The sequence below is a fragment of the Synchiropus splendidus genome, chromosome 8, assembly GCF_027744825.2.
Source record: "Synchiropus splendidus isolate RoL2022-P1 chromosome 8, RoL_Sspl_1.0, whole genome shotgun sequence".
NCBI classification, from domain to species: Eukaryota; Metazoa; Chordata; class Actinopteri; order Syngnathiformes; family Callionymidae; genus Synchiropus; species Synchiropus splendidus.
In genome coordinates, this window is record NC_071341.1 from 18971714 (window position 1) to 18997627 (window position 25914).

A 25914-nucleotide genomic window follows, 5' to 3' on the forward strand; every position below is an offset into this window, starting at 1 on the left:
CCAGCTTCTTGACTTCTCTCCGTACCTGTCCAGATTTCCTTTCTTTCATACTTACAATTCATGAAAACCTTTGAAGGGGCACCTTGTTCTTCCACTGGATATCCACTCTCCTATACAAGACAGATTTATGCGCTCAGTCCCTTGGTCTCCTCCGAGCTGGACTTGCTCTCCGCTGCCAAATAACAAGAGGCTACACAGCCACGGATTGAAGCCACATTCCAACTCTGTGTTTTATAGAGGATAAAGAGGTTGTAGTGGGAACCTCTTAATCTTAATATAGATGAGACCCCCTGGACCTTCATTTGGCACCATCAACTACCGTGTCTTTTATAGAGGGAAAACTTGGGAGTGCAAAGTGTGTGTCTGTGTTTCCAATTCTGCCCTCGGGTGTGATTGGCTTGTACAAAATCCTGATGAAAAAGGTTGTTCACTGTCACTGTCACCTTTTTTTATATACACGCCCAGCGATCAAAAATGAATAAGTAAACAATAATGATGATGGCACAGAAATATATATTCAGGAGGCATCTTCTCTGTGTGTCATGTAGTGGGCAACTGGGTGGAAGCCCTCTGCCCCTCATCTGCTGCCCCCATGACTCACTTGGTACAGATAAAACACGCTGGTGCGTGATCAAAAAAGATTCCACTCAGCGATACTGTCATGAAGATCTAAAATGACTTCATAAATGTTAGCGGTAACGCTCAAAATTATAATGTATCATCATCCAAAAATGATAAGGAACCTCAAGATGAAGAATCTGAAGGGTGAATTTCACTGTTGTTATAAACAATAAACAAGGGATTCTGTGCCCAACTTGTCGACTATATGATCCAGAAATTATTGATCAAAACAGAATAATCCATTGGGGGATGTGACAGTTGAAAATGTTTCACTGTGGTTGCTGACAATGTCCAGCTAGTTTTTCTCGTCTGGACGGGGCATGGATTCGTGCAGATATGTACCACACATGACTTCCACATCACTCTTGCAAACGCCGCCCTGACGGAGGAGGCAGCGGCTGGTTGGAGAGGGAACTTCAGAATCTCACTTGACTGTCGCGGCAGATGTCAGCGCGCGGATAATCGAGGATCTCACACCTGAGCGAGAGCGCCGCGCAAAGACGCCGGATGGATTGGATCTGCGCGATCTCGATGTGGAACCAGCGCCAGTAGTTGCAGGGTCAGTGGATAAGTGAATGTGCGCGCTCCATAAAAACACTGAAAGAAGAAAAGACAAATTGTAGCGTCAGGTTCGGTTTGAGTGGATCATTTGGATCGTTTCTGTCGCCGTGGATTGATTCGCACTTCGCGCTGCCCTTCGTGGATTTGATGGATTTGTGACCGGTGGATGTGATGCCCATTTATATCATCGACCGAAAATTTCCCGACGCATCTGGTAAGTCGCGGTCGAACACCAGAACATTTATCACGCGCGTTGGTGTGTGTTGGTGTGTGAGCGCGAGTCGGTGTGAACCAGTTGATCAAGACTAGGTGTGTGCGTGTGTGTGTGTGTGTGTCATTAACTATTCGTTAGAGGAGGTGGATCTGGCAAAAAGCGGATGTGTATTAACTCAAATATCTCACGGAAAGTTGCAGCGTGTGATATCTGCTGGCTTGCAGCAGAACGGTCTCTCTGGTCCCGCGCATAAGCGACTAATAACCTCCCGAGTTTCTCATGCTTATAAGATGCCCTGTCTCATTATACACACGCGCACGTGTCACATGGAGATGAGCAGACTTGATGCCAGGTTTGATTTCAAGTCAACAACATTTGTGGACACTTCATTCACACTGTGCCTTGAGGTGTGTGCGGATCAGTCACATGTTGGCGCCTTCATTTCCTTCCAACCCTCCAACACCATCAGAACTGGACATGAAAATTTGCGGTTTACTAGGGCATTAAAAAGTACCCTAAAGAGGCTGTTATCCCGCATTTCAAAATGGCTGAATAACTCTGGAAGACTTCACAGATTTTCTCACCCCACAGGCAATTTCTTATGTTAATTTGACAAATGCATTCAGTGGCTTAAACGGAAAAATGGCTACAACATGGCGGACAAATTACATGTCCAACAGTCTAAGTCATGTGCTAACCAGATTTCTCATTGCCTAAACAGTTTGACAACACAGAACAGGCAAGTCCAAGGTGCAGCTCGGGGGCCACATTGGGCCTCAGTCTCTGTCATACTGTTGACTCTTCAAATATCTTTTTTTGTGCTTGTGAATAATAATAATAAATAGTTCATGTGAGGTGGAGCACCCCATCCAAGGTGGCCCTATGTCCTAAAAGATGTGTTTGCTGTCTAAATACATAAACTGCACTCAGACTCGACTCAGGTTTTCCTCCCTGAAAAACAAACATACATCTGCTTTGGTATTTTTCATCTAATTCCCTTCCACCTGCCTCAATTATTTGTGGATGGTTCCAGATTCCCTAGATTGCCTGAGCCACCACTTTGAATCAGAAATATATTAAATTTGGGGCCAACTATTTAAAAACTTCAGCCAGCCATTGACAAAAAAAAAACAGACTTGGCAGGTCAGATTTGCCCCCAGGTCTTGAGTCTGACACATGGCGGAGAGCTTATGTATGAGTGTGTTGAAACCAGTGAAATAAAAGGGAGGTGGAATAGATCTAAAGAGGCTTTAGTCGCGTTACGGAAGCGCAGCGGCTCCGTGGCTGATGGTCAGCATCAACCTTTTTTAACACGCGGAGGAGACATGGAACGTCATTTCCATGTACAGCTCTGAGCTCCAGTCCCCACCAGAAACAGAGCGGAGATGGAGTTCACATTCACTGGATCACATGACTGAAGCCCTGCGTCAGGAATGAGCTGCAGCGTGTTGAGTGGAAATGAAATGATTGACTACTAGAAAAAACTCAAAATGACTCTTCCATGTTGGGTGGAAATTTGGGGTCAGAGTGTGTTGCTGTGGCATCTCGAAAGAGGAAACAGTATGAGTCTGCAGAGGATGAATCAGATAGACGTCACTTGACAAAAAGCAAAATGGATCATGTGAAAGATTAAACATGCTCAGCTGGCCTTCAAATAATATTTTATTAGATTAGATTACTATCTTTGTCCCACAGTGGAGAAGGTCAAGATGTCACAGCAGCAACAGTTAAAGACAATAAAGAAACACTAAACATCAAAGTTGTACACAAAACATTCTTTTTTTTTACCATGAAACATGAACCTTATGACTCTATTGGCGGCAAAGGCACCAAGCCAGGATGTGAGATAATGGTTTGACCAACCAAATATCTTGCTGGTTAATTGTTCCTTTTAAATGCCCATCGTGCATCAACCAACTATTATGTGATCAAGTGGATAGGAAGGAAACAAATGGCAGTAAGAGTGCACCGCATCTCTCACCCTCCCATAAGAAGGGAAATTCACCCAAATTGTTTTACGTTGCAGCAGGATGCCAGACGGTGATGTTCCAACCAATGCTGGCCAACACTGCCTCCCACTAAAACTGGGTTAGAAGAGCCACCACAAGCTGTTTAACAGGACCCAGGCTTTTAGCTAGGAGGGCGTCTGGGCATCTGCAAATCATGAAAAAATGCCGGATTCTTGACCATAGCTTGGCCGCCATTTGCCGCCATGTAGAGAATCGGGCCGTCCATTTTTTCATGTTTTGCAGGTGCCCAGACGCCCTCCTAGCTAAAAGCCTGACAGGACCCAAAACTAGATTTCTGTTCCTCTTCCAAGTGCACACATTTCTAAAACTGCATGAATGTATGCAAAGTAGAGGCTGGTAAAATGAGGCTGGTGACAATCGCTGAACAAAAGTAAACAAAACAATGCTTCTAAAAGTCTGCTCTTAATGCATTTGCACTTATGCATTTGAAATTCCAGCGTTTCAGCAGCGATGACAAAGTGCTTTCAGTTATTAGCAGCTAACAACCCCAGCGTCCCACCGAGGGTGTTATTTTAAGTTAAAGTAGGCCACATTCCAGCACTTAACACACTCATCCAGCTCCATGACATGTTCATGGTGTACATGGAGGGCGGCTGTAAATTAGTGACCCTGCGGAGTAGTCTGCTTATATTTGTGTTTTTTTTCTTTTTTTCCAGACGTCGCGGTGAATGATGAGTTTAATTATGAGGAGGTTTGCGACGCCTCTGCAATGGTTTGGGCTTGGAATATGAGCAGCGTGCCAATAAAAGGAGCGGAGACTTGCACTTGGCGTTTATAATCCTAACATTGTGGGGCGTTTGCCAGAGGATGTTGGGGATGAGCATCCAGACAACAAGAGCGTGGCTGATGTGCTCGCCGCGTATTCCGTCTTCCTCAGTCCACAGAGGTGCAATTATCCCGCGGCGCCACATGTCACCCCAGTGGCAGCACAGACATCCGTGAAGACGTAATAAGAGCAGAAGCTTTAAACGCGCCAGTAAAATATTAATTGTCAGCACAAACGTGAGTGATAGTGCACGGGTGGGACATGTATTTAGTGCTCAGCAAGATTCATACCTAGCGTGCCTCGGCACACTTAAACAAGATTTAGGACCTGTCTGCGTCCAACTATTTACTTACACCTTCAAAACCCCGCTTCCCCCCCGCCCTGGTTCTCTGTTTTGCACATTCTTTCTCTCAATTTTCCTCCGTAAAAACAATTTTATATTAATTAGCAATCACCATGTTCATAAATAATATTTTACGGCTGTGTCTGGGAAAATGGTTGTGTCATTTATAACAGCAGATTTGGTCCCAGAAAGACGCAGTCAGAGACTTCCCTCCTGTGGCTTTATAAAGCTCAGACTGGAAACTCTGCGAGAGAACCTAAGTTTCATTTGTGATTGATGAAAAGTAAAAACATTTGGGTCACGCGGGTCAGAATTCCTTGTATAGTCAAATCCATTTTCAGCTCCGTCACGCCTCAGTAAGAACACAAAGACGATAATAAACAATCAGAGTTTGAATAGCCATTGCTAAAAGTCGTCTTAGAACAATATACACAGGTTCCAGAGAAGTAAAACCCACATTTCAACTCCTTAAGAAGCAAAATCTAAGGCTGTAATGATGCTTAATCTTCGTCGACGTTTGATTTGACGCCAACCCTCCTGTCAAAAAGAACAAACATGTCTGGGTGCGCGTCTGAGCGTGCGTCTCAGTGATGACATGACAAAAGGAGCATGATCCTCCATCCAGCACAATTACGCCGGCCATTGTCGAGACAGGTTTGTGTGACAGAAATGGAGTGACCTTCTTTAGAATCTCACCGTGACCCATAAAGTTCTGCCTCTCTGCCCTCATTTAACTCTCACTCAACACTTCATTTTTTTGTTTTCTTTGACGTCACTGTAAAGAGTAGATGCCTAGATTTACAGTAGATAAACACATGGTCTGGATTCTTCTTGCATCAGGAACCTCCCTGTGTTGGGTAAACTGACGGATGGATGGATGGCTGGACAGACAGGGCTGGAGCAATTCATCTAGTACATTAATGGATCGATTAATATTCAATCCAATTTCATCGATCTGTGCTCGACAGGTTGACTGTATATATATATATATATATATATGTATTTATATATATTATTTGTATTTATTTTATTTTATTTTTTTTAAATGTCATCAATCCATACTAGAAAATATGGCATAGCATTTGCAGCGTGACTCACTCTATGTAAACTTGTTACAGTCAGTGTCATTGATTTTGTCTGCGATGTGTTCTAAATGAGTCACTCTTGGTTTGCAGGATTCGTAATGGTGAAGTAAAACTCGACAGCAATAACTTCAACAACAACAACAAACTATTAAAGCTTCATGGGATTTCACAAAACACCGTCCATCAAGGCACCTCCTGCAGCGCCACCGCTGTTAAATTTAATGCACTGAACAATAGGATGACATTAAAATGAGAGGAGCAGCAGGCACTTTATTGTGGTGTTTGCATTAGATTTTTATGTCTGAGTGTAGAAATATTAAATATGATTAAAAAAGAGCAAACGACGTGTCCTCTGGTTGAATTAAGAAATGAAATGTCAATCTGAAGAAATGTTTTTTATATGAATATTGTCAAGGCTAACTTGCCATAAATTCAGTCTCAGGTGTTGTTTGCACTTTTTCCAAATAAAATGTGAATGCAACTTTGTTGACTTGACTAGTCAAGTGTCCAGGTCAGAATTATCGACTATTCAAAGCTACTAAAGCGATTGGAATCATCTCGATATAAATGAGCCATATGATAGATAGATAGATAGATAGATAGATAGATAGATAGATAGATAGATAGATAGATAGGTAGATAGACGGACGGATGGACGTAGCTAGATGGATAGGTAGATCGATAGATAGATAGACAGACAGATAGATGGATAGATAGATAGATATATAGATAGATAGATAGATAGATAGATAGATAGATAGACAGACAGACAGATAGATGATAGATGGATGGATGGACGGACGGACGGACGGACAGATAGATAGATAGATAGATAGATGGATAGATAGATAGATAGATAGATAGATAGATAGATAGATAGATAGATGGATGGACGGACGGACAGACAGACAGACAGACAGATAGACAGATAGGCAGATAGACAGATAGGCAGATAGACAGATAGATAGATAGATAGATAGATAGATAGTTCAAAAGTCACTATTTTTCTCCCAACAGCACTTTCTCAAATTCCATCTGCATGACTTCTTCTCTTCAATTGGGGATTTACTGACATTTACTTTAGAAAACAGCCTGTTCTGCGCAAAAGGTACACACTGCTGTCTACTGCAGTTGTAGGAGGTTGTTATTTAGCAGGTCTTAAATGAACTGTAGGTTCAGTGCTTGGTCCATGTACTGTTAAAAATAGTTTAGAACTACGTTTCAGGTCCGCCGTATATTTTTGGTCAGATTCTTCCCCTGCATTCAGCTTTTATCTGTAAGTCAGAGGTGATCGACTGATGCTTTCTAGCCCATTACTTTAACAGTTTTTAGTGCTTGACATACTTGAACCCGACATGGTGAAGTACAGACTTGAAGGAGACGTTGCAAGGCTTCATATTGTGGAACGGCATCTTCCCTTAAAAATCCTCCGGTTGTACCCACTGCGTCGCGTATTCTGTGGTGTTAACTGAAATCAATGTCATTTTATTCACCCCACTATCATGAAAATGATAATACACAGTAGTACCCGGAATTTCCCCACTGTGGCACAATAAAAACACTTCTAATCCAATGTAATTCATGTATGTTCAGAGCACTCAGATCCTATGTGACAAAAGCTATTGATTTATAAGGAAGGTCAATGTAGATTCATGCAAACACTCTACAAAATAGGATCAAGTGATGCTTCAAGGGTGACAAGGTCGAAGCTTCAGCTTGTGTCAAGCAAAATGACTCAGTAGATATACAGGGCTCAGACAAAATAATGGAAACACCTTAAAGCTAAAACAGCTTAAAGGTGTTTCCATTATTTTGTCCAAGCCCTGTATGTTGCATCACTTGCTCAAAATGAATATTAAGAAATCTGGTGACAAGTCATTTTACCAGTCAGAGCCCAGATTTGGATCAAGGAATTGGACCCAGTCTGTTTCTGCTTTGTGGTTTACTGCCACAGAAGATAAATGTAGGAAGTAGCTCTAGTAGCGCAGCTAGCTGCTGAGTACCTTCAGAATCACCATACGACCTTATAAGTTACAGTGAAAAACACTTAATAGCAGCTACAAAACGCTCCGTATGACCAACTCTTTCTCTTTTTTCCGTATTGTGGGAAACCTCTTGGCAGGAATTGGTCATCCCTGACGAAACGCTTAGTTCATGCCGGCTCCTGCGGCCCTGCGGCACGGAGAATAAAGGAAAGTTTGGATTCACAAGTGGTTGTATTTCCCTCTTCCGCACCCCAAACTGATTCTTTGCTTCCTTTGACATACTTTGTGCCTCCCGCTACTACAATTTTCAGACACAGCGAAAGGTGTCCGTCGCACGCGGGGACAGTGCTCTGCAGAATTAAATCTCGCGACCTCGAGTGAAGCCAAGCACATGGCTGGCTGTGCAGTCTAAGGGGAGCTGTGATTAGCGTGCGCCGTAATGGCCCGTTACCCCGCTGGATAATTACTACAATCTGGAAAATCTATTTGACATTTGGATTGTTTTTTGGACAGACATTTCCAAAAAAACTGTCTTTGTTTGTGGCAGATAAATGCATGAAATCTGTGCGTGTGAGAGGAAGCTCCCAGACTTTGTCCTTTGGTTCCGTGTTGTTCTGAACTCCCTCAGCAGATAGAAGGACCCACCCATCTGCAAAGAGGCTCATGACACCTGCTTGTAAAAGTGTGTGTGTGCTTCCTGGCAATGGACTCGAATGTGTGTGTGTGTGTGCAAATGGGGATTAAGCATTAATTGCCCTCAGAGATAGTTGACTAACTACTTGTTGCAAGTTCTCACTTTGCTGTGGAGAGGAAACAGCTCTGAAGCGGAGGAAGGGCTTACCTTGATTCCTAGCCCTCAGAAGTTTTACTTTTATCCACAGTGCACAGCCAAATGGGTAAGAACTCGCATTGTTTTCATCTTCTGCTCCGCGGCATGTGGAGCAGAAGATGTTTTCTCACAAAGGCGTATGTGGCAGATCTAGTGGCTTATTTTGAAGGGATGGACCTTAAATTTCGGAGGAAGCAACGATTGATGTTCTTGTTCAAAAAGCAGCGACTTATTATGCTTTTCTGCTCATCGTTTGAATAAAACAAGATTAATTTTCAAATGTTTCTGTTCGACTGTTTTGTTTTCGCTGGTCATGATAAGGAAAGAAAAGAAGAGGCTTGTAGTGTCCAAACATAGTCAACTCTTCAGTTGCTGTTCAATGTGCTCCATCATTTTGTGTGGATAGAACAGTCATGTTCAGGTGGGTTCCTCTCAAACCAGGACAAGGTGATGCGTGTCTGCCCGTGTGTCACATGATCACCGGTGTGACGCATTATTGGGCGAAAGTTAGATCACGCTGCTTGGTATTCCATCGGCGTTGCCTGGTCAAGACATCCATGTGAGGAGGAATTTTTATTCATTTATTCATACATTACGAGCGCTTATTCCATAATGGGGTTGAGGGGAGAGGGTCACAGGGCATGTATAGACCAACGATCACAAATTGGCCAGTAATAGTTATTAATAAAGCCGGTACAAGCATGGGGAAACACAAACTACAGGAAGGTCTCCCTAAGAGACATTAAACTTCTTGCATGAGGCTACATCACAAGTGCTACTCCATCTTGCTTGTGAAATGTATTTCAAAATATTTTAGAAACTGTTTTTAAATAACTTTATTTAAATACGAAGCCATGTGTGAAATGTTTTAAATTCAACTTAAAAAAACATCTAATGTGGAAAACATTGAATCACTACACAGCTGATGACTAAAATATTTATATCTATCGCATGATTTGAAGTGGAAGTGGAAGTGAATACTTATCAGGCATGTCAGGGTTTCCGCTACATGTAAACTAGAGTGGCACAGTAGCCACAACTTCAGAAAAACGTATGTAAATGAAGTGGATACCGGGCTTGAGTACTGGTACTGGCATTCATAGAATGGACACCAATACTATGAAACGGATACCTCTCTGTATCGGTGAATATTTGAATACAAGTGCTCTTACACTACACATTTTTGGAGAAATTTTACTATCAGCAAATCCCTGAGCAAAACAAATGGATAGCACATAACACATCATGGAGGTGGACATGGATGTGACGGTTTTTGCGGTGTTTTTCACAAATCCTGAAAGAAGCCTCATCATGACTGAAGTCTGTTTCTCGCAGGAACTCAAGTTGAACATTCCGAAGAGACGGACCGCGTCTCTTCATAGACTTCTCATTATTGTTTTTATTGTTGCCAAGTCAGTAAATGTCAATCCTTCCACCAATGTTTCTCTATCGCTTCTTGACTAGCTGCGTTTCCGTTTTTTATTTTTTCAACACAGACTTCCTGCCAGTTTGAAAAAATCCTGGCGGAAACTCTACATTTTATGTCTAAACAGAAAGTGCACATATCTCAAACTAATTTTGTCCAACTCAGGCTGCACAGGTTCCTGAGAACTTTAAAAGTTGTTCCACTTCAATTTTTTTTTTTTATTTGTTGGTCTAGATGTGAGTAACAGTGTAATGGAGGCCACATTAAATCTCATTGAGGGACTCTAATGGCCCAAACATAGGACTCACTTGTTGTAAACTATTCCATTTTCTTTTGATGTTGATTTACTGATGGTTTATTATTTTTGTGTATTGTTTATTATTTATCAGAAATGCAGTGAATCCTGGTCTCATCATGAAGTGTCAGCACCAGCACTGTATAGTTACAGATCCAGACATCCCGCCGCCCTCCTGAGACACAATGAATAATCAGATGCATGTAAAGAACATCCATGCATTTCACATTTCTTGCATGCCTTCGCTCTTTGTGTTCTTCAGGAGAGTTGTTGCAGCCGGAAGCTGACAGAGGAGAGTTTAAGATGACAGAGACCAATCCCCCAAAGTCTGCTAAGAAGCTCCACTGGACGTCTCTGGAGATCGGGCTCATCACCATCGTGTCCTTGCTCTTTATTGTTATAGTTGCCCTCGTCATCCTCTTCGCAACACAGAAGACTGGTGAGTCGATATTCAGCAAAAGCAGGAATTTGTTGATGGTTTTTATTCCTTCATGATGCCCATGACCCATTTGAAAATTGAAAAACAAGTAGAGTTTTCACTTTCTTGAGTTTGACAACCACATTTCATGGTGTTTTCAACCCCATTGGACTCAAGGGGGTCTTAAAGGATCTGTTTACTCTCCAATCCGGGACTTGTGTTTCTCCTTTTGTGCTGCTTCATGTACATGCCTTTGCAGTTCTGCCATATTTTTAGCTATTCATGGTGATTCCTCGCCACCAAAGAGGGAAGCCAACAATCCCATGGATCGATATTGTACATCAGACTATAATACCGAGCGGATGTTTCACCCCTAAACCCTTGCTGAATCTTTATCCTCGTGGGCTCCTTGCCAAGCATTTTCATGTTGCACTGTTCTGTGGATTTATCCACCAGTCAACCGCCTGGAGAGCCTTCATTCGATCTATCAAACCCCTTTAAATTGCATTTTTGTCTTCATTAAATAATGATTTTTCATTCTTTAGACCCAACTTGGATGATATATCTGCCAAAAATGTTTGCTAGCTGGCTCTTATTAAACATGGCCAAACAGAAAGGTGACATTTGTGTAACTGGAAAGGAATATGTTGATACAGAGCGCTGGGGAAGGCAGTGAAGCCATGTGTCCAAAAGTGCAATCACTGATCCAGCAAGGACCCAGCAGCACTTTTATTAGCCTTTCCACCTGTCAAGTATCTCATTCATTCCTCTGTAATTACTCTGTAATATCACCAGACCATTTTAAACAAATGAAAATTTGATCCCATGAAGCAGCTGCCACCTACTTATCCATCCAACAGGGAAGGAGATGTTAATTTATTCCACTTTCTGTTAACACTGACACTCAACACAGAAAAACAGATGAGTCACTCCTCGTGGTTCCACAGGTTTGAGTGGCACGCATTCGTCACGACGGGACGCTTCGCTGTCATGTGTTTTGTTTATGAGTAACTGGGCGGCTGTAGCTTTGACACCTGAGTCAGCGTGTTCAAAGTAATTGATAATATGTCTTGCAAATCAACGCCAAAACAAAAGAAAGGGAGAGAATCGTGCCTCCCAAAATGTCCCGGCTAATATGTTCCCTGTTTTCTTGTAGATGAAATCTGCACCACGGCCGACTGCACACAATCAGGTAAGCATTTCTGTACTCTCCTCACTGTCTCTGATCCTGATGGATCACCTTCACAAATGCTACAAAAGTCCAAATGAAAAGTCTAATTCATTTACTTTTCATTCAGTCTCCAGTTTCTAATATCAAATTCCAAAAGCAAACAGAACTGAATTAACATATTAACAGCTTAAAGATTACAAATATTAGAGTGCCTTCACCGGCGCCAAGCAAAATGTCCCAACTCTATCTGGAGGCAATTTGAAGATCTAATGTCCTTATTTACTCACGTCCCGGTCGCAAAATAGCCAGCGGCTGTTGCATCACTTGAAATATCTCCATGTTGCCGAAGCGCCACAATTCACCTGAAGTATGAATACGAATGGTTTTGTTGTGTGTTCCGTTGGAAAATTAAGTTCTTTCATGCTACACCGGGAGACATTCACTCTGGGATGAAGCTTTTATGTGGAGAAGACCATCAACCCTTGGCTGAGTGGAAATAAATTGTTTCTGTAATGACATATTCAAATATAATCAAGAAATAATTACCTTTTAATGCAAACTGTGAGTATTCTCTTCAATCAAACGTTCTTGTGGGAATTCTAAGCTCTAATGCTCACTACTCTGTAACAACTCAGAGTTTGTAATGAATTTCATTCGCATTTTAATTTCCATTTGCATAATGGAGGAATGCAATATCTTGCAGCACGGAATCCTACAGTCATGAAGAGGCGACTACTGTCCGAACTTCCTTTCATCTGAAAACATTACCATTGTTTGGGACCAGTCTGTTGCTAGGTGCTAGCAATGAGCTGCTTCAACTATGGCTTAAATGCCGCACCGGATAGACACATACCCAATTTCAAAGTCAACATTTATCGTCTGTTTAAAAACCGCAACACATTCTCACTTCTAAGGCGTCAAACTTCCAAGTATCGACTTTCAAATCAAGTGTACTTCCACGTCCGAGGGTGACGCCGAAGTCAGCCTTCTGTACTCCAATCAAATGCAACGTATCCTCTTTTCCCCTTTTAAGGCCTTTGTTGACACCATATTTGGCGCCTCACTGGAGTATTCACTTGTAAATAAAGAGAGTAGTTGGGGTAAGAGTTAAGCCATAAGGCGCCTCACGGGGTTCCACTCATGAAATACAGTTTCACGCCAATGTTTCAGCCCTAACCATGTTTTTCGAACGTGACCAAAAATGGAACATTTCATTCAGTTAGAATGCATTGCAAAAGGCTAACTTCTAAAGTCCAACTGTCCATAGTGCTGAGTCATGAAACTTTGAGGAAAAAATAAGTAAAAAAATCATTACCACTGAAACTCCTTGCAGATCAGAGTTCACATGTCCTTGATAGATAGGAATTTGGTTGGTTTTAGTAAGGCAGGATATTCCACTAAATTGCAGGATGTCCATTATCTCGGCCCTAAAATGTACATTTTATTGCCTGAACAGAGGAATAACTGCAGAAATAGACATTAAAAACTGAGTAGTAGTGTGTATACACTGGTGCAAGGTTTAGCAAAAGGAGCTCAGAGTTTCCTATGACCACATAAACTGATGTGGCGGCTTGTATTTGGCCCACGGGTCTCGATTTTGATCTTTTTTTTTCATTTATTGCACTGAAAATCATGTTACACTGTTATGAAACAGCTTGAGCACACACAGCTACATTCCAGTTCAAATTTAGGGGAGACAAGAGGAATCCGGGTGCATTTTCCAGAGTAAAGAGATATTGAATCCTGGCAAGTGTCTTATTGACTGTTCCCGGCTAACTGCTCCAGCGGTTGGCATCATTATTAGAGTGGATCGCAAAACATCCTGCTCAACTCCACGACTCCAAATGAAAAATGCAGCACTTACAACTTACAATGCTTCTTCCTTGATAATTTTATACCTCAATAGGTGCTCCATGAAGCTGCCGAGAGGAAGAACATCAAGTTATATATCTTTCTGGGAGGGACTCCAACTATGCTCAGCTGATTTTAATTGTGCGTCCACATATGTCCTCCCTTTATATCTTCCCACCTGCTGACGGTGTATTGAGAGAAATCATTTACAATTCTAAGGAACTCAAAGTAGTTGGATGACCTTGCAGAGACGCTCACTCAGTCACGAAGAAAGTGGCGGCGATTATAAAGGAAGGGGAACAGATATGCAAATGAGTTTGCATCCCGGCAGCAGTTTGTTCTGACCCGCTGTGTCTCCTCCGTGTCCACAAAGCTTCACGTCTCATTGACAACATGGACGCCAGCGTGGATCCCTGTGATAACTTCTACCAGTACGCCTGTGGAGGCTGGCTGAAAAAGAACATCATCCCCGAGACCTCTTCCAGATACAGCACCTTCAATATCCTCCGAGATGAACTGGAGGTCATCCTCAAAGGTCAGACGCCTACTCATACACCCACAGCATTCCACACAAAACTTAAACTTATGGTGATCCCGCTCGAAAAGGGTGTAATGCAGACTCAGAGGCGCTGTTGTTTGTGACATAAGCCCTGTTGTTTTTTTTTTTTTCATGATGAGAGACTTGCAGCATCTCACGTTTAAGAGCACTGAGAATAGGTTTGTATGAGTAACTGCTAAAGCGGACTGGGCTTCAGGGAGTTGTGTTCTATATATCTCAGCGAGGAATTAGCACATGAACACTGGAGCAGAGTTCGGTCTGTCTGTTACAAGGTGTGCGTCTGGTTGATCCTCACTTGTGGGGGGTCAATTCTTGACAAAACACTGTCCTTGTGAGGACCTTATGCCAATGTAGGGACCATTTGGCTGGACCCCACCAATCCAAACCTCAATTTAAGAATGAAGACATCAAGATAACTGGGATTATAGTTGGGTTTCAGTTTGGCTCAGAGAGCTGGTTAAGGCCATTTGTTTTGGATGGTTAAGTTAAGGATGAGAGGCTGGGGAATGCATTATGTCAATGAGATGTCCTCACAAGGATAGAAATACAAACGTGTGGGTACATATATAGCACATGGGGGACACATATATAGAGTAGTTTACCTCATTTTGAACTGTGGGAGGAATCCAGAGTGAACGACAGCCACAGGAAGAACACACAAACTAACACCTATGTATGAGTGAGCGAAGCCGGAGTCAAACCGGCGACCTTGCTATGAGGCTGGCGCTCGGAGCACAGAGACAAGCTTGATCATTTCAGCGTCCAAGAAAGGACTCTTGAATAAATATTCACCCTCCAAGCCTTTGTTTTAAAGTCTAGTCCCTCGAGTGACCGAGTCTTATTTCTCCGTCTGACTCTTCATGACTCACAAACAGGGGCCACTGCTTTCAGGGCACCAGTGAAGTCCATTTTTCAGTGGAAGCTGTTCAGTACCGAACAGGCAGTAGGTAAATCTTAAACTTGGGCAAACTTTGGCGGTCGACCCAAACTCCTCACGGACTGTAGATCCACTATTTATTTGCCTGTCCGTTGCCGCTCTAATAAAGACAGTTTAGATCGCCCGCGGGACAAGTTACAGTGCGGAGGGAGAAAATTGATCCATCGCTGCCGAGACGGGCGGGAGTTTAAAGTGCGTGCCGCCTCTTGCAGCCATCATTTGCAGCCCTTCTCGTAAAATTCAACCCTCCTTCTCGTAAAAATATAAATCATTAAATAGATCTTCAAAGGCTTGGCGGATTGTTCCCTTTATTTGGTCTTGACTCTTGGCAGTTGATGAGGTGTCAGGTTATTTCCCTCGTCCTGCATGGCTAATATGGAGCGATGAGCACGTTTGCTCGATCTCAGGTGGCTATTTGGTTTGGTTTGCTGTCTTTTTGGAGCCATAAAACCTTGAATAAATGATGCCTTAGTGGTCAGCTATGCAGTGTGTGTCCCGCAGTAAACATCTTGTTGTACAAAAAAATAAAAAATGAAAATTCAAGGACTTTTTTTTTTCTTTAGATCGCCCTATTTCTCTGTTCTTTAATTAAAAAAAACTCCATTAAATATTAAAAAAGGCTGTTCACACTTCTTATAAACACAGAGGCTCGCATGGAAGTACTTCATTATTTAAAGAGGGTCACCTCGCTTGGGTCCTGTTCTTTTCCACTCACCCTTCCGGCTGTATTAACACTCATAAAAATCACACACAGGGGGGAAAAGCAAAATAAACACTGCTCAGCTGGGGCGCAGTCTTGGCATTTGGTTTCTATATGGTCATGTACGTACTTAGCAGCTCCCTGTGCTGTCGTCCTGCCCTCTTTCTTTTATCACTGCTGCTTTCCGGTGACAGGACTAGGCGATGTATTGATATGAAATTCAAATTGCTTGTCATTGTGACACTCATTCCTTCAGGCAGCTCGAGTAGTTGGAATGTCTCATACTGTGCACACAAGTTCAGAATTAGTCTGTGTGTATGTTGCTGTGTGCGTAGAGTAGAGTGAGTGTTCTGCTGGTTCACATTTTGTTCGAGTGCGATGTATGTCTGGTGACCGACGCCTGGAGACCTCAGGATGTGACATTAAACATGTGACCTCTGATCTTGAGGCTAACCATTGCCGCTTTCCTGAAACCCCACCGCCCGCTGACGGACGGATCGCTTTCCTGTTAACAGCTGCAGGGGCCTGGAAACACCTGGACGCCGCCGCACTCCAGGCTGTGCTTGTGTATGCGTGTGTGTAAATAAGAGTTTGGATTTGTGGTGGCTCGTAAATACCTCACATTGTTCTCTCCTGCTCTAAAGGAGGGTAAATGATTCATGATTATTGTCGTGACAATTGCTGGTATTTGTTGATCAGAGGTGGACGAGTGCGGCCTGGGGGCCCTTATATTCCTGTATTCATCTGGCCCCATAGGAAAATTCCTATTAGAAGTTTCCTTTTTTTCTTTCTGAATTACTTTGATGAGAAATAGTTGTATTTTTTTGTAAGTTAAAATAAATGAAAAGATAAAACAGATTGAAGAAAATAACATGTAATAAAGTCTTTTTTTATTATATTCACTTGTACATTTACATTTACATCCATTTTTTATTATTTATATTAAGAATATAAAATGAAAAGATACATAACCAAATAAGTTTTTATTATATTTACTTGACAAAAATTAAGTTTCTCTTTCTTTTAGCTTGCTGGCCCCATGTGTGAGTCACAGGAAAGAATGTGGCCCCTGAGGAAATTAAATTACCCATAGATACAATTGTCAAAGAGGGGTGCACAGGTGAAGCATGTGAACGCGCTACATACTGTAAAAAGGTTTAAGCAGGTCATGGGTGCAACATGGAGGGGGTGAAACTTCAGGCAAGCATGTGATCTGACGCTGCACCATCATCACAAGTTAGAACGATTTTATATAGGAAAACTTGAGCAAACAAGATACACATGGATTTATAATTTTCTATGATAATTTACAACTATAAAGAACTTCCTATATAATTATTTCTCAAAGTAAAGTTAAAAAAAATTATTGCAAAGTAACTACAAAACTTTTTCTTTTTTCCAATTTAATGTAAAACCCATTTAAAGTGCACAAAAACTACACTTAGAAAGGATGTCGATACGATGACAAAACAGATTATTGTTCAGGCTTTGCCAAGACACAAGCAAGTGGAGACAATACAGTTAGTGTCAAGAATTATTCTGGAAAAATCCTAAAAATTCATGCGTAAGTCTAAGGATCATTGTATTTAAAGTGAACCAGGGAAGCCTTGCCAGTACACAGATATCCGATTCCCCTATGAAATGGTGCCGTTTCCAGAATGAATGAATTCTGTTCGACCCATGATTTGATCATCGTTTGAAATGTCGACCCCTTCAGTGACTGACAACCCTGGAGGACTCAAAAAAGCTGTGTGGCTCTAAGTCTGTTTCTAACAGAGCATCTTACAATGGTCATGAGACACGTGGAGCACTGAGCGGTTGTGTGTACTGTAGCTTGATCTCAATCAGTTAAGTGAATACTGAAGTACGTTGTTTACTTCTGAACTCAGTTATAGACACTGAAGTGTTGGAGAGAAGATTGCAGTTTCTCTCCAGGCGCATGAGGGTTTTGAAGCTAGACTTGCCATAGTGTTGCACCTGGGTTGAGAAAATCATCACAAATACTCTTAAATAAATACTATCAGCGTCGAATGTAGCATATAAATGGTCTTCTTTCTGTTGCCACAGGAGGCAAGCCTCCTTCACCTTCATCCCGAGCATCCTCTCTAGTCCATGTTGGCCAAACCACCTGGCCTCCTTATTATTGTCTCCTTGCTTCTGCATGTGAGCTGCCAGATGTACTCACTACAGAAAAATAATCACTTGTAGCATGAGTTCAGAGGGTCTGCAAAAATTGTATCGGGACCACAAGGTCACAAAAGCAGGACTGAGAGATGGAGGAAAAGCGTTAATAATGACCGAAAATGAAAATAAAGTTGACAATAGCGGAGGAGATCAGACGACATCCAGCTCAGTGTGAAACTAATCCACCAGCAACTCCCGACACGGCTGATGATTCTTGCAGAACTTGGCTCTGATATGACGCAGTGATGTCCAAAACATGTTTGTCAGAGCTTTTAATAACTGATATTAAACGCCTGAAGGCAAAGTGTGTCACAATCTCTGCGTTTCTTCCTCTGAAGTAGAAAGTTAAAAGCTTTGTTTGACAGTGTCTCTTCGAGTTTCACTTTTTCCAAGTTCCACTCCGCAGCATCAAAACACAGTGCTCCTCCTGACATATCAAATAGAGATACGTGATCGGAGTTTGTGGCCAAATAAAATAAGATGAATTTTAATGCTGTACTATGTTGGCCTAGCAAATGCATTCAATGAAAATAAGGGAGGGAAATTGCTTTCACCAGCGAGAATGAATAACAGGAAACAGGATGGTCCGAGTCCACGATGTCTGTCAAAATAATGCCTCCTCCATGACTCATTTGGACTTTCGGAATGCACTATTGAAAGATTATTTTATCACTAGAGTTAATGGCTTTAAGATATTGGCACAGAAGGCCCACACGGTGAAGGCTATTACAAGAGTTATTTCCATAGTATACATCTGAAACATAAGTACAATCCTATGAATAGGTTGAATGGATGTTGTGTGCAATGCAATGCTCTTTGATGGACTGGCAAGCTATCCAGGTTGTACACTGCGCGTCATGATGAAGCCGGAATGGATGTGAGTTTTGGGTGGCCCAGAAATACACTACTTTTCATGCAAAAAATGCAACATTAATGGAGCACAATGACAGACTCACACAGAGAAACACTATAAGCAGGAGGGTTGGTGCTTTCCATGACAGGAATCAGATTCAGGGTCAAAATGAGCAGTCTGCAGTCCTGACCCTGCCACGAGAGATAATCATTCCACAATATAAGACAACAGAGTTGTAAGTGCAGGAGTTCCTGGTCCACTGCTCACACTGATGCACAAGACACGTGGCAACTAGGGTGATAACAACAACAACAAACATGGAGGAATCCCTGAACAAAAGCAAACACAAGCATCTGTTTGCTTTTGTTCAGGGAGGTTTTTCACTACACAGTGTCCAGGGTTTCCACTACTCTGAATGTACTTGAAATTCTTATAAAACTGAAATTCTTATACAAATATTTTCAAGACATTAAAAGAGCTTCAGTTTAAATAAGGTTATATAGAAACTTGAATACAGATACCATCGTTATTTATTGTGCTTTTGTCAAACTGATGCAAAATAAACAATATTTTGTTTAATGTTTTTGGGTTGATTGTGTTAATGTTTTGTTTAAATGTCTGTATGGCTCCATCATTTGATTCAGTAAAATACCAAATTCATTCAAATTGGAAAATGTGGCTTCTTGTGGCAAATATTCGTATACCATTAAACTGCGATTAATTGAGAGTAAATAATCACAAATTCTGTGAATAATTGCATTATTTTTAAATCGAATCCTGCCCCTAGAATAAACACATTTAAAACTCAAACTCAAAATGAGTCTCCAGTTGGCCCTATCCACCCTCCAAAGTCATAAAGAATTAAAATGAAATAACTCGACTTTTATCGTTCTGTTGAGTGCTAATCCAATGATGTGTTTGATATTATTCATTATATTTTGCTCATCTACTGCAACAGATGAGTTTTGAATGTTGTTTATCTGCAGTCATTTTCATAACCACTTTCCCTTCAAGGCATTCAACCCCCAGACTAGACAGCCCCTGACTTTTCCTGTATAATATCATAATATCGTTTCATTTTAAAGCTATTGGAAAAATAAAAAACATGTATAAACAATTGACATTTTGTTTTGTCACCTTTAGAGAACCTGCATGCATCTGAAGCCGAGTACATTAGTCAGGTGATAGCGCAGCAGACAGTGAGGGATTAGGAGCAGCTCCACATGGAATAAATCTGGAATTGTGATTCAGAAGGGAACCAAGCTTTTTGGTACCTATTGACGTCTCAAACAGACATCTGGTGGCTGCAAATCCATTTTGATAGAAATGCTTTGTGAGTGTGTATGTGTGTGCCTGAGACTGAGGTAGAAGATAAGCCTTTGCTGTGGTTAAACATTAGCACCAGGCAGTCTGTAATCCAATCACACACACATGATCTGTGCCCTTTTGCAGGAAGCTCCCCGTGAAGGGTCTCCATCTCAGGACTTCATTAAGATGAAATGAGCACATAAATAGTGCACACATGGTAATGAGAAAATGGAGGATTAGAAAAATGAAAGGGTAAAATAAGTGGAAGTGACAGGCATCGTCTGAAGAACAGGAGAAACAGGGGGGTAAAATGATCCCAATGCTTGAGCTAATGAAAGCAATAAAACATATTTTGACTCATTTCTGCTCAGACAATCCAAGCCTGACTGAAAAACACTTTTTTTTTTTTATTTCGCTGCGTTCCTACATTTCCATTTTCAGGCTTGTTTATTCCGACAGACAAAGTCAAGAATACAATTGCCTTCATTTGTATCGCTAACTCCTGAATCACTCTGACAAGAACAATTTTCTTTTGGTCTCTGGAGACTTTCCTGCCACTCTGCTGTGTAATTGTAGATCTGCCCTGTTTCCAGTATTGATCCTCACGTAGCACTGGTATGTGCAGTCTGATGATCTAGTTCTGTTGAGTCATGGCAGTATTTAGTCGAGATTTCATGTTGAGTGTTTTTGAAAACAAAAAACACTTGAGCACAGACCAAAGTGTGGCTCATGCAGCTCTCTGCCTGTATTTATCTGGTCAATTCAACTGACACAATGAACTCAAAACATGTTGTATATTTTAGATTCTTCAAAACAGCCACCCTTTGTTTCTATGACTACTTTGCTCACTCTTGAGCTCCATGACATAGTCACCTGATAAGGTTTTCCAACAGGTGACTATGTCATGAAGCTCATGAAGAAGGTCAAGGGTTTGCAGCGCTGCCAACAAAGCAAAAGGTGGCTGCTTTAAGTATGAAATATGAAACATATTTAGAGTTATTCCATTTTTTTTCCTCTGCGACATAATTCCATATGTGCTGCTTCACATATCTGTTGTCTTCTGTAATTTTTTTTCCAAAAACAAAATGCTTACAGTACTAGATAGATAGATAGATAGATAGATAGATAGATAGATAGACAGATAGATAGATGGATAGATAGATAGATAGATAGATAGATAGATAGATAGATAGACAGATAGATAGATGGATAGATAGATAGACAGATAGATAGATAGATAGATAGATAGATAGATAGAAAGAAAGACAGACAGACAGACAGACAGACAGACAGACAGACAGATAGATAGATAGATAGATAGATAGATAGATAGATAGATAGAAAGACAGACAGACAGACAGACAGACAGACAGACAGATAGATTGACAGACAGATAGATAGATAGATAGATAGATAGATAGATAGATAGATAGATAGATAGATAGAGAGACAGATAGATAGACAGACAGATAGATAGATAGATAGAAAGACAGACAGACAGACAGACAGACAGACAGACAGATAGATAGATAGATAGATAGATAGATAGATAGATAGATAGATAGATAGACAGACAGACAGACAGACAGACAGATAGATAGATAGATAGATATACAGATAATAAAGATAGAATATAGTGATCTGGCTTGGCTGGCGAAACCCATGTGTTAACAGCTCAGCTGCCTCACTTGGAGTTGGCTTTTAACACCACCCAACAACTTCCAACACTTCCTACACGGGGCACTAAGTTCAGTCAATTTTAGCCTAACACTCAGGGAAAACAAGTTATTACTTGCTACATAATTGTCTGTATTGATAACTGACCAGGCTAAGCAGCGAGCTATTTGAGGCTGCTCAACTACGCCCAAACAACAAGTGGAATGATGGCTGTATTTTATATGGACTAATAAGTGTTCAATTTGGTTTTTAAAATAACAGCATATTTATGTCAAGTTCCTCTAGCTTTACTGGTCGAAGCGGAAATTCCTTGCTTGGATATTCCTGCCTGTATAAATCTGTATATATGTCTTCTTGCACCTGAGAGTGTCCTAGGACTGAGAACCTGTGTGACCATCTATGTCTCACCAACTTCTGCAGCATCAAAATGAGTCTGATTCACTAAAACAAAATCATTTTCCAAGTCACTTTCTAAGGTAATGAACGCTCGACAACTCGTGCTCCGACACCGTCTCCTCCCTCTGCATGTGCCAAGCAAATTTTACCACCAGCATGCAAGCGCCTGTTTCCTGCTCTCAGACACTGTCAAATGAATAAATGGCATCATCTTGAGGCCGGTGTAACTTTTGAGGCATGTGCGATTGAATCTGGTCCATTTGCAGAAGTGCTAGTGCTACCGTAATACCAGTTATATGAGCACCAAGCTAGGCGTTCACACGTTCAGATGGGGTGTGAATAATGTCAATAGGATAAACCTTCCAAGAGTCATTTGAAATGTACCTGGCAATTCCTGTTGGTGGTCAATAAAGGGTTAATTAAAGCAGTTAAAACGTGACTTCTCAACATTTAACGTTGTCGTGAGCATTTTTCTGAAGAGGATCATTAGAGGTCCATCAATTATTTAACCTTTCCCAGTGTTAGAAGTGTCGATGGAAATATTCTCCACCTGTGATGCTGTGTGAATATTCCACCTCCAGCTTCCGAACGTGTAGATGAGGGCAACATATTTTACTGTCAATCAAAAAGAAAGAAAGCAAGAAAGAAAGAAAGAAGTCGGGAAATGTGTTGTTGTGGAGTTTCATTATATTCCATGAATAGACTTGCTGTTAACACTAGAAACAGGTTGACAACAAGCCGAAGGCAGCTGGTGAGGAAAAGTTTGAAGAGGTGATAGTTGGCGCACGGAGATTGAAGGCAAATATTGTTTGAACCCTTCAGCCTGGGGCAGCTAGACATGTGCATTCCACAAGTGAAAAGTGAGGTAAAAGAAATGATTGACTATGAACTCGGGGCTAAAATCATGAATGTCTGAGATGGTTTTATGGAAATGCCTTTGATGTTTACACCATGTCAAGCCTCATTACGGAACATCTATTTTATTTCCTGGGCATTTCTTGCCACAAGGTAAATGAAGCTAATGCCTGCTTTCTTTGTGGAGACATTCTGCAAGAGTCAGTCCTCCAGTTTCAGTTTCAGCGTCAGTTTCACACTATTATCAGGTATGACTCAGGGTCCTCATCAACATCACATGTATGGTTCAGGAGGTACACACCACGCATATAATAATGATGTTGTGTGACACCACAGCAGGAATGTGGCAGGTTCAAATCCTGCGTGAGGCAACTCTGCCTTCGCTTGTGCTCCCACTAGTGTTGTGTAGAGGCACTCTGCAAAATTGGAACTGTAAATCTCAGGTGTAAAACTCAAGGCCCAGGGGCCGGATCTGATCTATTAAATGATTTTATCTGGCCCCGGAATTGATTGACTTAAGATTAAATTCAATGAAGATGTTAACCACCAGTGTTAACCCAAAATAATCCACTTTGATATTACTGTTTCAAAAGGTTGGAGCTTGGAAACTGTTGGATATAAAGGGCTACTGTGAATGAGAGTGTGGGTTGGGAGTACGTTCACTCATCGAATTTGTATATGATGATGTCACCAGGTGGCGGCCATAGTGAGATACATAACTTTTACAGATGTTTATCTGATCCACTGGGCATACACTTCCTCATCTCTCAAGCAATAATGGTGATGGCAGGACATCAACCGTGAACACAGCTGAAGCCCTTCAGCCTCCATCCAACGTTTGACCGCGCGTCCACTATGTCCATGTGTACCAGTGTTGCCAACTCCCCAGCATCTGAAGTAGCTATTGGCCCGTCCAGAAGTAGCTAAAAGTAGCTAGACAAGTGTGCGGTATTGGTGTTGTTAGTACATATACTTGTTTTTTTTTAAAGATTTTTTTTTGGAGCTGTCTCTTTCTCTGATCAGGGAATATTCCTCCGAGTCAGTCCAATTCACTGAGTCCGAGTCAGTCCAATTCACTGATATGCTCCAATGACGAAACTACAGCCTCCCTTGTCTTCTCGACAGGTGGTCGGTTTTCATTCTCCATTTGCTCAAAACTTTGAAAAAACATGTCCAAATATGTTACTCAAATTTAAGTTACAGGTGTTCGCCATCTGCTTGTGAAAAGTAGTAACTGCATCAGGCCTCACATTTGCAAGATTGGATTGTTTAAATGCCGCTATGCTTCCCTTTGCAAATTGGCACACAAAGGGTTAACTGTGTTGACTATTACATAGGAAATTTGCCAATAAACCTTTTTCCATCACACATGAAAGAAAAGTCAAGAAAAGTCATAAAAGTCAAGACTTTAACCTTTTTGATCTTGGGGCCCAGAACAAATGGGACCGGAATCAAGGAACAGAACTTATTAATTACTCTTGATTTCATTTGTGTTCAATAACCATTCACGCAAACAAACCTTGTGAAATGACACAAACCCATGTGATCATTGCAAAGATTTATCTGTCATCGAAAAGTCCAACCGGCAGCAGAACCAGGTGCAAGTTCTATTCATCAAAGAAAAAAAAACACTTGATGCAAACTGTTGAGAAAATTGATACAATTGTACGTCATGAATAAAATATATTTTACTTTCTCCAAATAAGATATAAATAGAGAGTGAATGAATGTATCACCATTAAATGTTTGAATTCATTTTTAAAACTGCTTCGACAGTTGCTTTCATGAACAGTTTTGGAGGTGGCATCACTTTCTTTATCATTTTTTCTTTTCAAAACCTCTCCATACTTGGTAACTATCACAGATCACACTATGTAATGTAAAAATGTAAATGTATTAAAGCTAAAAAGAGGTGTAAAAAAAAAGACTAAAAGATTTCCAGTGGCTCAAATAAGACTAAAACTAAAGTGTAGTTGGGTCCATGTCAGGACCCTCCTTCCAGGTTCCCCTGATCCGTGCATTCAGAATTCTTTCTGCGGAAAAAAATGGCAAGCAACTTCAGTAGTATGTAGTAGAGACTACATTAAATCAGCGCTGAGTCTGCCTAAACTCACAGTACCACAGAAATATGTATCCTCTGGGCTGGTCCCAAAAAAGAATCAACAAAACGTGTTTGTGATTAACATGAGTTGAATAAATGTTAGGATGCTTTGTCTGGGGGTAATGAGCCAGTAGCAGGGGAAAGATATGTGGCGCCCGCTAGCTGATAGTGGTAAAGTGTATCACAACATTGAGGTCACCACGGCCTGTGGCAGTGCCAGACTGGAGCCAAACACACTCAGAAAGGCTGACATTTTTCACCAAACTCGACAAGTGCCAAAAGACTGAAAACGTGATCCTAGCGTAAGTTAGCAAGCGGATCTGTCAACAGTTACAATGACAAATGATACGGAGGGAAGGGGATTGGATGAAAGCACCATCGGACTCCACATAGAAGGTGAAACATGATGTCAACTCATGTTTCTGTGTGAATTTAGTTTGGAAAACTCAAGTATGTGAGCACACTTTTAAACAGTTTGACTGGAAGAGATGCTTTGTTATATTTAGACCAGCAATCGCTGTGAGTAAATTATATTAAGACAATAGCAGCGGTAGAAAATAGGAAGCGTGATGAGATAAAAAGAGGCAAATAGCGAGGGAAGTAAGCAGCATCTCTGACTGGCGGGATGTTTGGAGACTCTCTGAGCTCTGCACTGCAGTCGGCAGCACGAAATGAAGCCATGAGAGTCGCTCAGCTATTTTTACATGAGCGATGAATTATAATAGTCATTTCAGAGTGAAATTGTCACG

At 41.3% G+C, this 25914-nt stretch overlaps 1 protein-coding gene across 2 annotated transcripts in view; it reads left to right on the forward strand.

Annotated features, from left to right (window-relative positions):
* Nucleotides 1-1012: 1012 nt before the first annotated feature.
* Nucleotides 1013-25914, forward strand: part of LOC128764026 (neprilysin-like) — a 50160-nt gene continuing 25258 nt past the window's right edge. Inside the window, exons 1-4 of one of the 2 annotated variants that reach the window (XM_053873390.1) lie at nt 1013-1396; nt 10418-10594; nt 11730-11765; nt 13969-14130. In XM_053873390.1, coding sequence (XP_053729365.1) covers nt 1354-1396; nt 10418-10594; nt 11730-11765; nt 13969-14130 — 418 coding nt within the window. In that variant the 5' untranslated portion in view covers nt 1013-1353. Of the gene's footprint in view, nt 1397-8380; nt 8502-10417; nt 10595-11729; nt 11766-13968; nt 14131-25914 lie in introns of those variants that run through there. The other variant, XM_053873391.1, reaches the window with a different exon arrangement.